Here is a 16,156-nt window from a genome sequence, read left to right on the forward strand (position 1 = left end):
CCGCATAACTATGTTTCATTCATTTTGGTGGCTCAGAGGTTGCATTCTGAACTGCCGTGCAGAAGATCGCATGTTCGACCCCATGTCAATTCTTAATTTTTTTTTATTTTTTTTTTTCTATTTGTTACACCCCACTGTACCATACCGTTGAATTGATACCATACTCTCCGTTTTCTGGACCACGGTTGGGCAAAATTCTGTGTGCAGTAACCCTACGCAATGTGAATGTCATGGTTTCCTTTCATTTACTTTACTAACATCTAAACATTCAGATGTGTCCACAGAGGACAATGACGACAAGATTGAGCTCCTCGCACTTGCTGCGAAAGAGTGAACCCACTCTTGGAGTTAAATAATAAGTTATTTAAGCTGAGGTTTCGTTTGGAGAAAAGTAATTCAGAGCAGTTGGAACTGAAGCTCAGAGACTATCTGATGAAACCACTCAAAAGAAACCAAGTGCTGACCGTAATGTGCCTATTGCTGTTAACCTTAAGATTTTACATCACAGGAACCTTTCAAATAGTGGTTGGTGATTCATTTAAAGCAGACATAGCAACAGCTTGCAGAGCTATCCATAAGGTATCGTCCTTACGAGAGAATTAAAGTCAACAGCAACTTCTCTCCATGCCTTTACCTTGCTGGCCATACTGACTTTATCTGTTTTTTTTGCTCTCAGTGATATCTTTATACTGGTCCAACTCAGTTTCCAGAAGCAAATCTTTTCCATATTGAGAAAAGTTTGCCAATCACTCCTTTTTCTGTTTAGTTGCTCATGGTTATACCTTCGTTAATTAATACTGCGTAGCTATAATGTACGATAATATCTTCCATCGAAGCACAGTAATCGTGTCAATATCTGATCTTAGCTGTGTTGTCAAGCATGTTATGTGCTACCTGAGATCAAATCTGAACCTGCTTCAGTGGATCCAAGTTTAGTGTTATACAATAGACCTGAGTCCTGAACATAGTTGACTTTCTGATCAGTTCACTTTCTCACCTAACGCCAAATTTGATCTCCTGTCAGCAACGTTTATACATTTGGCCTTAAGTGAACAATAAAATGTTACTGTTGGGAATCACTAATAGAGACAAAAACAGAAAACTAAATTGTGGAATGGAAGATGAAATTGTTACTCTTATGACAAAGGTTTGCAGGTGGGCTAGACATGTAGCCAGATGAAATGATGTATGGTAGATGTACCAAGGAAGTTGTGTACTGGACTCTTTAAGAGAAAATATTGAGGTGACAACCTAATCAAAGATGGATAACTGAGATTACAAATCATGCAGGAGTACATGGAATGTGTATCATTTAAGATCATAATGCACTGAAAGGTCAAGACGAGGCTATTTCCTTTCCCCCAAGCAGTTAATAGCAGCAAATACCCTATGGTTTCTGCTACTGCTCCTTTTGCTTTTGTGGTAGTGGTAATTTTGATGACCATATTACACACACACACACACACACACTCACACTTCATTTGCTTGCTCTATGCTGCCTTGGCTCTGACTGTGTCTAGGTTTACTGTGGACAATCTTAAAATTGGGCCATAGTTCAATTAAGCTGCTCATTATTTTGTTAATGAACACTCTACCATTGTCAGGATAAACCATTACGAATTTGTAATCTCCATCTGGTTGCGACTGGAAGTCTATGAGATCAACTTGACATCTGCAATTTAGCTCTTTGAACAGCATTGTCTTCACTACTATTCCTTTTTTCGTATCTTTTTGCTTTTGTAAACAAGGCTCACACAAACTAAGATAAATTTTGACATCTCTGTATGTCGTATGACAGAACATTGACTTAAAGCATTTCAGCATTTGGTCGCATCCACTGTGGCCAGCCATTACAGGGGAATCATGCAGAATATCTAACAGTTCTTCATCATCAACATAGTATTTAATCTTATCTTCTTCAGTTACAGATTGTATTAATTTGGTTACTCCATTCACCTCCAACACTTCATATCTCTTCAAAAACTTATCGTCGTTGCCGTCCCTCTTTCATCCAGATTTTAGTGATTTAGCCTTGCTGATAAGTGACTTGTACTTTTCTCTGTCGTTGAAGACAGAATTTTAACTGAGGTTTCCCCATTCCACTCAAAGATGTTTGTAGAACTTCACTGATTCAGCAATAGCTGCACTGAAGTGAAACGTAACTGCACTACTGTCAGCCATTACTGTACTGCTGTATCACATATAAATAACAAGCTGACAACAATTACATGCATGGTAGAATTGTTGGACGCACTGTTAATAACCCAGGAGCAGCAATGGTTCACCTTCACTAGTGGATAATATGCTACTGTGCACTTTCACCTGCCGAGTACAGTGATGGTTCACCTTCACTAGTGGATGTGTGTTTTTCAGTTTATCGTAAGCTCTCACTAGAGTGGCCGGCATGAAAGTAGAGGTCACGGCCACTGCCTGCAGGGACTGCGGGCTGTGATTTGCACACCTTTTGGCTTTGTTGCCGTGTAAGTGCCATTAGCGGTGCGGTAGGACAGAGCAGCTGAAAGCTCAGTGTTACCGTGCTATATAGAGTGTTCACGTTTGATGTCAGTGTCTTACTGTCTTTTGAAAAGTGCTTTGACTTGTGTTCAGTGGTAAACAACAATGCAGGAGCAACAGCCTACTACTCCTCCAGTCATTGTGCGTAAAGGGCGGAAAGACATTTGTAAACAATCGAAAATTACCATATCGAATGTACTCAAGTTTTTTCCTGATCTGGCTGACAATCAAGAAGCAAGGAATAACTTAAATTTTGCGCAAATTCATAAACTTACTGCTAAAGCATGTGGTAAGTCAACTGTAGGCTGTATTAGCAAATCTGTGTCATTGGCAGAATCTCCAGACATGAATGAGTGCTTCGATTCCCCAAGAAAGGGATACGAACATGAACAGAAATCGACTGACTTAGACGATTTTTAACAAATAGCTCGTGTGTAGAACTGTACTTGGATGTTACAACAGAGGAGAGTATCCAGAGACAAAGAAAATAATCTTTTCCGCTCCCTTGGTTTCTGATTCGAGAAGTGTAATGATGGATGGAAATTCTTAGTGGAACCCAGAGACATTGCAGCAGCAAGAGTGAAGTTCTTGCATACAGTGCACTTCTTGCGTGCTGAAGACACCAGGCCTGTAGTGTGCTTGGATGAAACTTGAGTTTTACAGAACTACACCAATAAGTATATATGGCACAACTCCAAAGGAAATGGCGGTTTGAAAGAGCCTACTGGTAGAGGTGGCCGATTAATCATTGCACATGCTGGTTCATTAACCACAGGCTTCATACAAGAGGCCAAACTTGTTTTTCATGATGGGAAAAGTTCTGACCAATCCGATTACCATTCAGAAATGAATGGAGAAGTTTTTAAGAATTGGTTTATTCGACTGTTGTGTGCACTGGAAGAAGGGTCAATTATCATGATGGATAGAAAAGCTGCCACGTTCAAATTGGTGCAAGGCAGATATTATCGAGTGGTTAAAGAGAAAGAGTGTTTCATTTTCAGTCGAAACAAAGGCTGAACTCCTGCCTAAGGAAGAAATCGTAGGTGCCAAAAAGACTTACGATTAGATCAACTGGCAAACGAAATGGAACACCAAGTGGTACGTCTACCACCATATCACTGCCAGTATAATCCCATTGAATTGATATGGGCCCAAGTAAAGCGAGAAGTAGCAAAAAGAAAATACTACTTTCAAACTTGCTGATGCCGAGAAGCTAACACGCGAAGCTCTTGACATTGTTACTCAGCAGGACTGGGGGAGGAGCGTAAAACACGCAGAAGCATTTCAAGAAACTGATTTCTTGAACCAGGGTTTAAGAGTCACCATAGTGGAATATGCGATCATACACCTGCCTTAAACAAGCGACAGTGAATCTGAAGACATGGAGCCAAAAGATCCTTCAGTTTGGGTAATTGCCTTCTATGTAAAAAGCTGACTAATAATGTTTGTCTATTCATTTCAGTTATAGAAGGCATACTGCAAATGTTCTTCCCTTACAGTAGACGTCTGGTAAATTTATCACAAGTGGCGGTGATTAGTTTACTCAAATAAAATAAGACTCAATTCTGCATTAATTAACAGCAGTTTTTCCTAAAAACCTGTATCGAATGCCTTTACATTCGGATATAATCTTACTGCATTCGGTTTCCTTGTACGTTCGAAATTTAACTCCTTTTTTTCATAGAAAGATTTACTGGCTGTTTCGTAGTAAGGGTAATGCAGTTCATAAAATGATAAAACGTTGTGGTGCTTCTGTATTGACTGTATATATAAATAGTGCAGTAACATCAGAACAGTCCCAGCACCTATTCTGATTCTCCAAGAAGAACATAGAAATCTATGATATTGGATGACTTTTACAAAAAGCTAGAACTTAGGATTGTATTACTTTAGTATGACTGAGAATGGTATCAAAATTATTAATGGAAAATCTCATATTAAGATGTGAAACAAATACTAACAAAGAGATAGAGGGGCTGGCCAGTACTTACCTCAGCTCAGTACAGTCGATAGATTCACAAAACAGAACAGAAAATTTACATTCCTAGCTTTCGGAACATTGTTCCATCATCAGGGAGGAGAGAGGGGAAAAAAGGGAAGAAGGGAAAGTGGATTCATTTACTCATAACCCAGGTTATGAAGCAACAGGAAAAGGTAAACGGGGAGGGTAGCAAGGATGGAGGCATGGTTGTCAGAGGGAAGCCAAAGATATTCTACTGTTTAGTAGTGTGCCAGCTTCAAACCAAAGAGTATATATACAGAAGTAAAGAGGTATATAGTATAAAGAGAAACACAACTATCTAGAATGAAAAGATGCATGAATGGCTAAAAAGGATAGGGAAAAAAGGAGAAGACTGAAGAGTAAATGGGAGTGAGGTTGGTTAACGTAGGTTCAGGGGGGAATGGTATCAGATGGCTAGAGAATTAGAGGGTAATGTCCATGATAAAATTGATTATTCTGGCCAGTCACTTCAATGTTCTGTCTTCTCCACCTGCTTGGTTTTTAATTTAGAAACTGTAATGATGGACGAAATTTGAAACACAAGACATGGACATTGCAGTAGTAAGAACGAGGTTTTTGTGTACCAAGCATGTATTGCGTGCTGAGAATAATAGGCTTACAGCAAATTTAGATATATTCTGGGTTTCAGAAAACTTTTCGAACAAATATTTTGCTCGGCTTCAGTGAAAATATTGGCTTCAAAATAACTACAATTATTTTTACGTCTCATATATTGGTGTTTTGAGTGATGGATGCAATGATGAAGGACATGTATTAGCAGCCAGTAAAGTATTTTTGGGAAGTAGGGAATATTTTCGGTCATATTAAAGCGAGCCATCCAAACAAAACTCTTGGTGACGACCTACAACGATTTGTGCGCTACTGTGCACGGAACATCATGGAAGTAATTTGCCTCTGTACATGATATGATACAATAATGATGTCTGAAATGTTACCAAAAACAATTTTGTAGTTTTCTTAACAACTTTTTCACAGGAAGTTTGTTCACAGTTCTACAGAATGAAAATTCATCAGCGACTACATTTTTCGCTGCGCAGTCGGCAATTTCACACCTCTTATAATATTTTGTTTTTGATCTCAGAATACTTTTATGTTTCCGAAATAAAAGATGCATCATATGCATCTGTAAACTTTGGGGATGTTCATATATATTTTTTCAGTCCAATTACATTAGTGATTCTGTTACTACCGCAGGTTGAAGTAAAAAAATTATTTTCCTACAATATTCCTTGTAACATTAGTTTTCATTTTTTTCATAGCAGCTGGTGAGAATTTTCTTTCGGAAAGTACTCTATCATATTCTAGGCTAAAAATAGAGTTGCCCAATTTTTTTTTTTTTTTTTTTTTTTTTTTTTTTTTTTACAACATTTGAAATTATCAATATTTAAAAAAAGAAAAAGAACTGGCAATGCTGTAAGACAGCGAGATGACCTTGAAGCCCTATTTTCGTGCCGGCCACTGTTCCACTTCCACTATAAGACATATACCAACGTATTAGTTTTTATTCATGGAAAATGGTCTGTAAAAATCTTTGCAAGATGCAAACATCTAAGACAAACTACACAGGTTTATGCAAAGAAGACTTTTCCAAAATGTGTGTCCAAGCTGACACACAGTTCTTCCAAAGTTTGTGTCAAAATATACCAACTTTTTTCTGTGCTTAGCTTGTTTAGATGTTCATTTTCTCTGGTGCTAAATATTATTATTTTCAGTGGCAAGTAATACTTATCACGAAATGCTTCCAGGCTCAATAGGGCAGCAGTCTCTCAAAACCAATTCATGAGTGTTCTGACACAGTTTGTGAGCTCTTTATAGATTAGATGCATTAGAGGATATCTCTTCTGAAAGAAACCAGTGAATCTTGAACATTTATGAGCACTTGTACAATCAAACATAATTTCTGCTAAGCTAGTTTAGTCTTTTAATAGTTTAAAAGTATTCTTGCATTTCAAAGAACTCATCAACTTGCTTTTGGTGCTGGGGTATGGACTGAAGAAAGTATTTCTTAACAGCTAAGCACTGTTCTAATAGTCTCTCTCCAGCTGTTTCTAACATCTCTCAGCTAGATGAAACATGTTTTGTATTTCACTGTACCCCCCCCCCCCCCCCCCCCAAATCTTCCATACTATATGTTTTGCTATCAAACAAATTATAGAGAAAAAGATCATATCCACACCATTTTCACCAAAAAGTTGCAATTCTTTTTGGAATGCATTACGGATTATGTGTGCATTACATGTGCCAACATAAGTCAACTGTTTCCTTCTTAACAGACTCAAGGAATCGCAGATATGAGGATTTACAGCTTTTTTAACATTACAACATTACAATCTTTGAGTTTAGCGAAGTGAACATGCAGTAGTTGATGATTGATAACTATTGATGAAAAGTTGGGTAGTGACAAGAACCCAGTGGATGTGTGATGGAGTGAGTTTTTTTTTAGAAGACTTTCTCTGGAGAGAAGAAATATTTTACTGTTACGAAAGTTGTGGAGGTTGCACTTGTACTTTCCCTTGACTGTGCCAATTTAGAAAGGGGACCATCTTGAACAAAGACACTGCAACTCTGTGTGAAAGAACATTGGATGCTCATTTGAGTTTAAAAGATGCTGTGGTGAATGTGTTTGAGGAGAGGAATTTCTTAAGTTGGTGTGCACAGCTCATTTGAATACAAGTGGTACTGTGAAGATGAGAATAGCTGTGGAAAAACTGAGGAAACAATGAAAACAGGAAAAAGAAAAATTATTAAAGCAAATATGAAGAGTAAGTTTGAGAAAGAAAAAGTAATATTGGACATGGTGAACAGACACTGAAGAAAATTAAAGAAGAAGAAAAGGAGGAAATATTGACTACTGACAGTTTACTGGATAATGCAAACAAGTGCTTAAAAGAAGCAATAAATAAAAAAAGACTTTAGTCCTGAAGTATTTACGTTCTACCAAATCAGGAAGGACTTGTTTTTGTAATCAAAGTGCTCAGTAAGTCACTAATTTTAGTAGTAGGTTTGTTTTCCATCCATGTTAATTGTATTTTCTTCTTTCTTCTCTTCTGCCCCACCCACTGTAGTTTTTCCTCTATCACTGTGTACGCATTTAAAAAATTTTCCTGTGTGTGTGTGTGTGTGTGTGTGTGTGTGTGTGTGTGTGTGTGTGTCACTTCAAAAGCAGACATTGAACGGGTCAGTTGATACGTATACGGGCAAAAGTAGTTTCTATCCATACACATTTAAAATCGCAAATAATACGCTTCATACATTTAGATATTTATGTAATACACTGTATAAATGTAAATATTCTTCCATGGAGTAAACTCAGTGGTGCTGTAAACAAGACTAAAAATTTTCTGGAAGTTTTAACTCGAGTATTTGTTTTTGTGTGGTCTGGAAGTTTCTGTAGAACTCCCATGTGGAGAGTACTCTTTTTGGCACACGGATGTGTTGTCTTGGCTCATGTGAATTCCAGATTTGCTTTCAGTTGCATTTGATTTTTTATGTATGTGGGAGAAGAGGGGTATTTGTTCCCACAGTCATATGTTGATACTCGTGATTTGCAGGCAGGTTACTTCAGCCAAGTACGGAATACAAAGAAATCTTCTCAGCGTTTGAAAGAAGCACTGTCGGAACAAAATCTTGCAGTAGCATTATATCTGCTAATGGCCCAACAGCGGTACTGTGTTCTGTACAGAGAAACTGAGAAGAGCCATCTCAAACTAGTAGGAAAATTATATGATCAGGTAAGGAGTGATACTTACTTGCTGTGTGATATGTATGCACAAAAATTCATTGATTATGGGGTGAAATGTCGTCTTGCAGCTCTTGTAAATAATGGGTTCTTGTGTTATCTAGTATCTCTGTCATGAGTTTGTTTCATGTTGATTTGTATTAGTTTTTGTAGTGTCTTTTGTGTGAATTATGCCCTTATATAGTATTCTTCTGTTGATACAATTATCAGTTGATACACTTACTTTCATTGGATTAATCTAAATTTATTTATTTAAAGTGTCAAGACACATTGGTGCAGTTTGGGACATTCTTAAATTCCACAATGTCAAATGAAGAATATGTGACAAAGATGCCATCAATTAATAAAATGCTTCTGGAGTACCACATGCATGCAGATGTAGCATTCTTTCTGGCGAGACCAATGTTTACGCATGCTATAAATGTGAGTAATTCTTCAAGTTATTAATACATTTTATATTTAGTTTCTGTCCAGAGCTAATTGAGGAAACAAAGGGACGAGGAATATAAGCTGTTTGAATGTAGATGAGAGAAGTTGTATAGCTAGATTCTTATATAAAGCTGTAGCAGGCCTCCTAGCAAAAGAAGGGGTTTTTAGAAAGTCACGTAAATGACTCATCATTGACAAGACAGAATCATAAAATTTGCAGCTTTGGTATCATTTAATTTGAAGAGAGAGTAGTTGAGGGTTATTTGAAAGAAAGTTGTGTGTTTATAAACTTTGTTCTCTGTTACTGCAGGAAAACAGACTTACTTGTTCCTGGACATCTCCTTGTGAATTGTAATTTTACTTGTAAACTAGATAACTTTCAAAATATATGAAAATATAGCATGTTTAACCACCATTCAAGCTGGTAGTTTCTGTGCTCATGCATATCATACTAACACTACTAGTTCACACAACCAGCTAATAAATTAATGTAGAAATTTTATTTAACCATTTCGTCACCCTCTACCGCAAAAATCTGAAAATCCCGTCACTTTAGCATCATAAGAACAAACATTTGAAAATTAAAATCTCACTTAAATTTGTTCAATGCTGATAGTTGAGTATTAGGCTGTTACGGAGTATCCATTCTGATATTGGTCACCTGCCAGTTAGATTTTGGTGGTGCTGTTTGCCACTAGATATTTCCTTGACTGTATGCACCTTTTAGTGCTCAATAACAAAATGTGCACTTTTAACTTCAGTTCTGTGTTGTGTAAGCAGTGTATTTGAAAATGGACAGTGATAGTAATCTTTAGTTTGACAATGAATTTAGCAGCTCAGAATGTGAGGAAGAATGTGACATTAATTCATTAGAGACTGGCAAGAGCTAACAATTGGTACAGAATAAATACCGGGCTATTCTCCAGCCAGCTCCTCCATGATTTCCACTCATGGATAAACATGTGACTCATTAGTGAACAACTGTACAGATTTTTGCGGATGACGCAGTTATCTATAGTGAAGTACTGTCTGAAAGACTGCATAAATATTCAGTCAGGTCTTGATAAGATTCAAAGTGGTGCAAAGATTGGCAGCTTGCTTTAAAAATTCAGAAATGTAATATGATGCACTTCACAAAACAAAAAAACATAGTGTCCTATGACTGTAATATCAATGAGTCACAGATGGCATCGGCCAAAATTACTCGTGCAACCCATCCTACAATATTCCTCAAGTGTGTAGGACCCAACCAAATAGGACTAATGGTTGATATTGAAGGTATACAAAGAAGGGCAGAACAAATCGCCACAGGTTTATCTGACCTGTCGGAAAGTGTCACAGAGCTGCTGAAGAAACTGAGCTGGCAGACCTGTGATGGATGTAAGCTATCTTGAGAAAGTCCATTTACAAAGATTCAGTACCTGGTTTTAAATGATGATTCTATAAGTATTCTAAACCACCTATGTAATGCTCACATACGGATCGTGAGGACAAAATTAGAATTATTGCAGCAGGCACAGAGGCATTCAGACAATCATTCTTCCTGCTCCATCGCCCCCCCCCCCCCCTCCCCTCTCCAGAGGACTTAACACTCTTCAGTGAGGTTGTGCTTGGCTAGCACCCTGGGTGCCTTCTAGCAGTTAGTCTTTGAAGGCTGGCACCCGGCAGCTGCCAAGGTGATTACCTTTCATTTGTTGTCTCCTTCCCATTCCCCATTACGACTCTTAACCAGTGGAACATTTGCAGCATTAGGTTCAACAAGGAGTTATGGCTGCTCTTGGAATTGCACCATCCGCTTGTTTTTTTTGCCTCCAAGAAACAAAATTGCATCCTTGACACCACTTTGATCTCCCACATTTCCTTTCGCCCGGGATGGGTAAACTGGGTATAAGTTGCAATTGGTATTTGGAAATGAAGAGACTTGCACAGTACGCGGTAGCATGGATAGCTGCATCAAACAACATAAATAATTTCATAATTATTTTAAGTTATGAGTGTTGTGCGTAACGTATTTGGTCATAAATTGCGGTTTGTCATTTACGGTTGCTGTATCGTATAGTATGATTAACTCATCATGTAACACTTAGCTTTCCCTTTCCATTTATTCTAAATTAAGGCTTTTTTCAAGTTTATTTTTGACCATAACGTCAAATAAAGAGCAAGGGAATCAGTAACTTCTTTCCCGGGTTTTTGTAACTTCTTTCCCAGGTTTTTCCCAGGTTTTTGTGTTGTTATCATCACTTTCAGTTATTAAAGGAAACAGGTAACATTTGTAGCATAAGAGGTACATAAAATAAAAAAATGGTTCAGCAAACTTAGTATACAGTTATTTGTTTACTGTTGTATAAAAGATTGCACGAACTGCAATTCATCCCCGATGTGAATACTTCTCTTGGGCACAGAAGGAGTTAGCAGATATTTGTAAGCAGTCAGAAATCTTCCTACTACAATCAAGCAAATGAAAACTGTTGTAAATGGATGTGTTGGGAGGGATATTGAGGTAATGTACTAAAAATACCAAATGAAAGCTGTTGTGAATGGATGCATTGGAAGGGATACCAAGAATAATTTACCAGAAATACCAAATGCACCTTAAATACGATCTGCTTACATGGATTATGTCTTCTGTACAGAAAGTACAGCAGTATCACTGCTCGTCCTCTTGACTATGAGTGACTTGTCAATTCTGGGCCTAGGTACTGTGTGCAGTGGAGACAGGAACCAAGAAGAACTCATGATGTAACAAGCATCCACCTAACCAACATGTTCGGGTGCTGTCTTTCACTGAAACTGAGCCAGTAAGACTCACTTTTTCTGTTGGTACACCTGCTGTGTTCTGTACCAAGGCAAATCCAGAGGGGTAGGACTCGATTAATCATCAGCTCTTCAAATGTACAATAAGCAGTAGTATGTCTGAGGCAAGTAGCAGCAGGGCTGTGAAGGAACCACATGCGCTCAATGAGTGTGCCTAGGGGACATCATTCTGTATGTGAAGAGGTTGTTCTGGCAGACATTGAGGAAACAATGTTCAGATTGTGGTGTATGTTGAAACAAATAAATTATTTTGTCTGGACTTCGAAAACATATTTTAGTTATTCCAGAGAGTGGCAGAAAGGATTGAGAAGACCAGTCTTGCTAATGGAGATTCAACAAAATTCTCAATTTTCAGTATCCTCTCCAGACCAAGTTGGTTCCCCCTAAATCAGAGTTGAATGGCAAGCTTGAACAAGAGACTTGCTTCTGTGACAAGCCTCTCCAGGAAGCTGGCTGTGTTGGATGCATGTAAGGTTCAAATGGCTCTGAGCACTATGGGACTTAACATCTTAGGTCATCAGTCCCCTAGATCTTAGAACTGCTTAAACCTAATTGCACGGCCACCGCGGCCGGCTGATGCATGTAAGGTGTTTTTTTTTAATTAGCTGACACTCTATCCAGTCCAGATAATTATCCTAGTGGTTATGTGCCAAAGCACCCACAACTAAGTGCCGTAGTTTGAAACACACTTAAAAAGCAATGGAGCTGTGTACAAAAAGATAGATTGCTATTGCTGTAAAGAAGACACATCAAGTTGCAGACAGCACAATTGAAAGATACTTACACAAATCTTTCAGCCATGGCCTTCATCAGCAGAAGAGGAACAGGGAAACACACGCCATTCATCAGGAGAGGAACAGGGAAAGAAGGTGGGTGTACACAGAAAAGGGAAGGAGCAGGGAAAGATGGGCAGATGCACACCGAAATGGCGAGGAGCAGGGAAAGATGGATGGGTGCACACCCATCCATCTTTCTCCACTCCTCTCCTTTTCACTCTTTTTTTTCCCCACCTCCTAGCCCCACAACCTCCTGACACCACCCCTGTTGGCATTCTAGTCCCTGCACACTCTGCCACACGGCGTTCCTCTGTCACCCAACCCATACACCACTATCCCTTCCCCACCCCTCCAGAGTGTTCTTTGATCCCATGTGAGAGTTGGATTCTGGCCAGTGTTGCTGGTCATGTGAGCATGAGGTGTGCTTACATGTGTGTACGAATAGTGTGTATTTCTCTTTTGCTGATGAAGGCTGTGGCCAAAAGCTTTGTGTAAGTGTGAATTGTGGCTGTCTACAACTTAACATGTCTTCTTTAACTGTAAGTAGCAATCTATCTTTTCCTACATTGTTGATGTTCCTAAGTGGATTTTCCAGTGGTTAAAACCCAGAATTGGTAGCAATGATATTTTATCAGTAAATTTAAGTGTATATCGAAAAGGTAAGCTAATCGGAAATGGAGGTGGTTAATTTGTCAGATTAGACGGGAAATTTTGATAGAAATTGGAGGTGTGTGCAAGACTGTTTGGTCATGACTCTACATTAATGTTGGGCATAAACTTATAATTGCATTTTTCTGTCTATCACTTAACTCATCACCAGATGTAACTGAAAACTTTAGAATAATCTTATGTTTGTTAGTGTTTAAGTTCCCAAATCACCTTGGCATCATTGGACATTATCATCATCCAACAATCAAGTGAGATTATTAGTTTTTTAAATGGTGGGCTTCAACAAGACATCCAGCATAACATCACTTAGTGCCTTCTCAGAAAAAGTGTACCCAAACTCTGGAATGTCCTCCTTGAAACTGGTATCAGTGACCATGAGACTTTTATAGCAGCAGGAATTTTCAAAGTTCGAAGGGCAGCTACAACAGGTAGGAAGATGTACATGTTTATTGATCTAGATAAAGAGATAGTTGTTCCATATTTCAATGAGGAATTGGAACATTTAGCTCTGGGCAGGAGTATGTCTCAAGTTTAAAAGAATAGTTAATCATACACCTGATACATACTTGGCCAGTAGCATAGCTGATATCAGTGAACGGACCATCGTGTATAGTCACTCTAAAAAAACATCTAAAGAAACTGTTGCGTGAAACATGTTTGCCTGTCAAGAGTGCATGAAGCCTTCAGCAACTACCTTATCAGGATATCATCGAAAGATTTGTCATGAAACGGCCATCAATGCCACACAATCATTTCCACCACATGTTCCTCTTGCGTTGTTTGGTTTAGTAATCCATAATAAATACCTGTCATAGAGCTAGCGCAAGTATACAGATTCCCAAATGAAATTAATTGTAACCAGAAGGAGCTGTATGAATGGAACTGAGTATAAAGAATGGGAAAGATGAGCCACATAAATTATCACAATAACAAGACAAACAGTAATAGCCCTACATTTGAATGGTACCTTAATTTATTGAGCTGTGCATCTGTTCACATGTAACAGTGATAATATTAACTTGTCCGATGGTGGTTCTGGGACTGCCTTCTCAACAGGTGTTCCTTACTGTACTACATACTCTCAAAACCATCACGCAGTTCAGCTGCAACAGGCCAGCTTGCAACCTGTTTGACAGAGTATTCACTGTTCCTCACATTGCTGAGAAATCAATCTCTCTGAAATACAATGAGTTGCCCATTCTGATCCGAAATTCATTGCTAAGGCATGCTGGGCACTCATGGATATTTGCTTCACAAACACATCTATAATACTGTGCGTTTCATTATTGTATCATTATTCCAGTTAAAAACAGTTATTAAAAAGATAGATTACTACTCACCGTAAATATGACATGTTGAGTTGCAGACAGGCGCAATGAAAGACTATTAGGCACAAAGCTTGTGGCTGAATCCTTCTTCAGAAAATAAATGAGAAAAATCTCTTGAGTGCTCTAGCCAGATTGCAGCTGTTGTGTTGAACAGAAACAGCAATCTCGTGTGGGGCAGGGAAGGAGAAGGGATAGCATGGTACAGTTGGGGCGAGAGAAGAGTGCAGTCTGCCAGAGCAGGCAGGGACTACAAGGCATCAGGATAAGGCTGCCAGGTGCAGCATTGGAGGAGGGAAAGGGGAGTGGGAAACAAAAAGGGAGAGGAGCAGAGAGGGGAAAAAACTGATCGGTGTGTTGCCAGAGTGTGTCACATAATGAGGGTGTGAGGACATGAATTGGAAGGAGGTGATAGGACAAAGGTAGGCAGAAACTGTGACTGGAGGGTGTGGGGCAGTAGGTTACCATAGATTGAGGCCAGGATAATTTCGGAATCGGAGATGTGTTGTGAGAATAACTTTCAACTGTGCAGTTCAGGAAAGATGGTGGAGAAAAGGACACCCACATGTCCTGGGTTGTGAAGCAACCATTGAAATCGAGCATGTTATGTTCAGCTGCATGTTGTGCCACGGGGTGGCCTACTTTGCTCTTGGCCACAGTTCAGTGCTGGGTATTCATCATGGTAGGGAGCTAGTTGTTGGTAGTCATACCAATATAAAAGGCTGTGCAATGATTGCAGCAGAACTCGTATATGTCATGGCTGTTTTACACAGTTGGCCTGGCTTCTGATGGGATAGGATAAGCCTGTGATAGGACTGGAATAGGAAGTGTTGGGTGGGTGGATTGGAGAGATCTTGTACCTGGTTCTTCCACAGAGATATGATTCCTGTGTCAAGAGGTAGGGATTGGGGAGTGACATAGGGAGGGACTAGGATGTTGTGGAGGTTGGATCAGTGATGGAAAACCACTTTAGGAGGGATGCGAAGGATATTGGAAAGTGTGTCCTTCATTTCAGGGCATGGTGATAGGTAATGAAAGCCCTGGCAAAGAATGTGGATCAGTTGTTCCAGTCCAGGGTGGTGTTGGGTGACGAATGATGATGATGACGATGATGATGATGATGAAGTCCCATACTCCTTGACAGAGCATAGGGGATGATGCGCGAGACCTGCGCTGCTGTACTAGGCAAGGTCCTAGTGGAGGTGACTTGCCATACCCCCCTCCTACCATAATGGAGATGAATGATGATGATGAAGACGACACAACAACACCCAGTCATCTCGAGACAGGTGAAAATCCCTGACCCTGCTGGGAATCGAACCAGGGACCCCGTGCTTAGAAACCGAGAAGGCTACCGCGAGACCACAAGCTGCGGACTGGGTGACGAAGGGCACACTCTTTTGTAGCTGGTTCTTGGGGGTGGTGGGAGGATTGTGAGTGTGAGGAGATATGGCAAGGGAAATCTTTTGACGGAAATTCTGGTCTGTGAAGGCCTTTTTGAGACCATCAGCATACTGGGCAACAGAGTTCTTGTCACTGCAGATACATGGTTCTTGGTTGACTTGGCTGTATAGGAGGAATTTTTTGGTGTGGAAGGGTTGGCAGCTCTTGGCATACAAGTACTGTTGGTGGTTGATGGGTTTAATACAGATAGAGATGTGGACAGAGCCATCAGAGAGGAAGACCAAATAAACATCCATTAAGGTGGCACATTGCTTTGAGGAGAACCATGTGAAATGAATGGGATAGACGCTTTTGATGTTTAGAAGGAATGAAATGGGATGTCTTTATGCAGAGTTCAGACCATGAAGATGTCATCATTTAATCGGAATCAGATCAGGGGTTTTGGGTGGCTAAGTTTCCTCCA

General features: G+C 39.4%; 1 protein-coding gene across 3 annotated transcripts in view; it reads left to right on the top strand.

Moving 5' to 3' along the window:
• LOC124622378 (THO complex subunit 2) overlaps nucleotides 1–16,156 on the top strand; it is a 312,497-nt gene that overhangs the window by 126,325 nt on the left and 170,016 nt on the right. For all 3 annotated transcript variants that reach the window (XM_047148064.1, XM_047148066.1, XM_047148065.1), the window contains exons 15-16: nucleotides 8,089–8,268; nucleotides 8,535–8,699. In XM_047148064.1, the coding sequence (XP_047004020.1) occupies nucleotides 8,089–8,268; nucleotides 8,535–8,699 (345 nt within the window). The remainder of the gene's footprint in view (nucleotides 1–8,088; nucleotides 8,269–8,534; nucleotides 8,700–16,156) is intronic.

The sequence above is a fragment of the Schistocerca americana genome, chromosome 7, assembly GCF_021461395.2.
Source record: "Schistocerca americana isolate TAMUIC-IGC-003095 chromosome 7, iqSchAmer2.1, whole genome shotgun sequence".
In the NCBI taxonomy this organism is placed as follows: domain Eukaryota; kingdom Metazoa; phylum Arthropoda; class Insecta; order Orthoptera; family Acrididae; genus Schistocerca; species Schistocerca americana.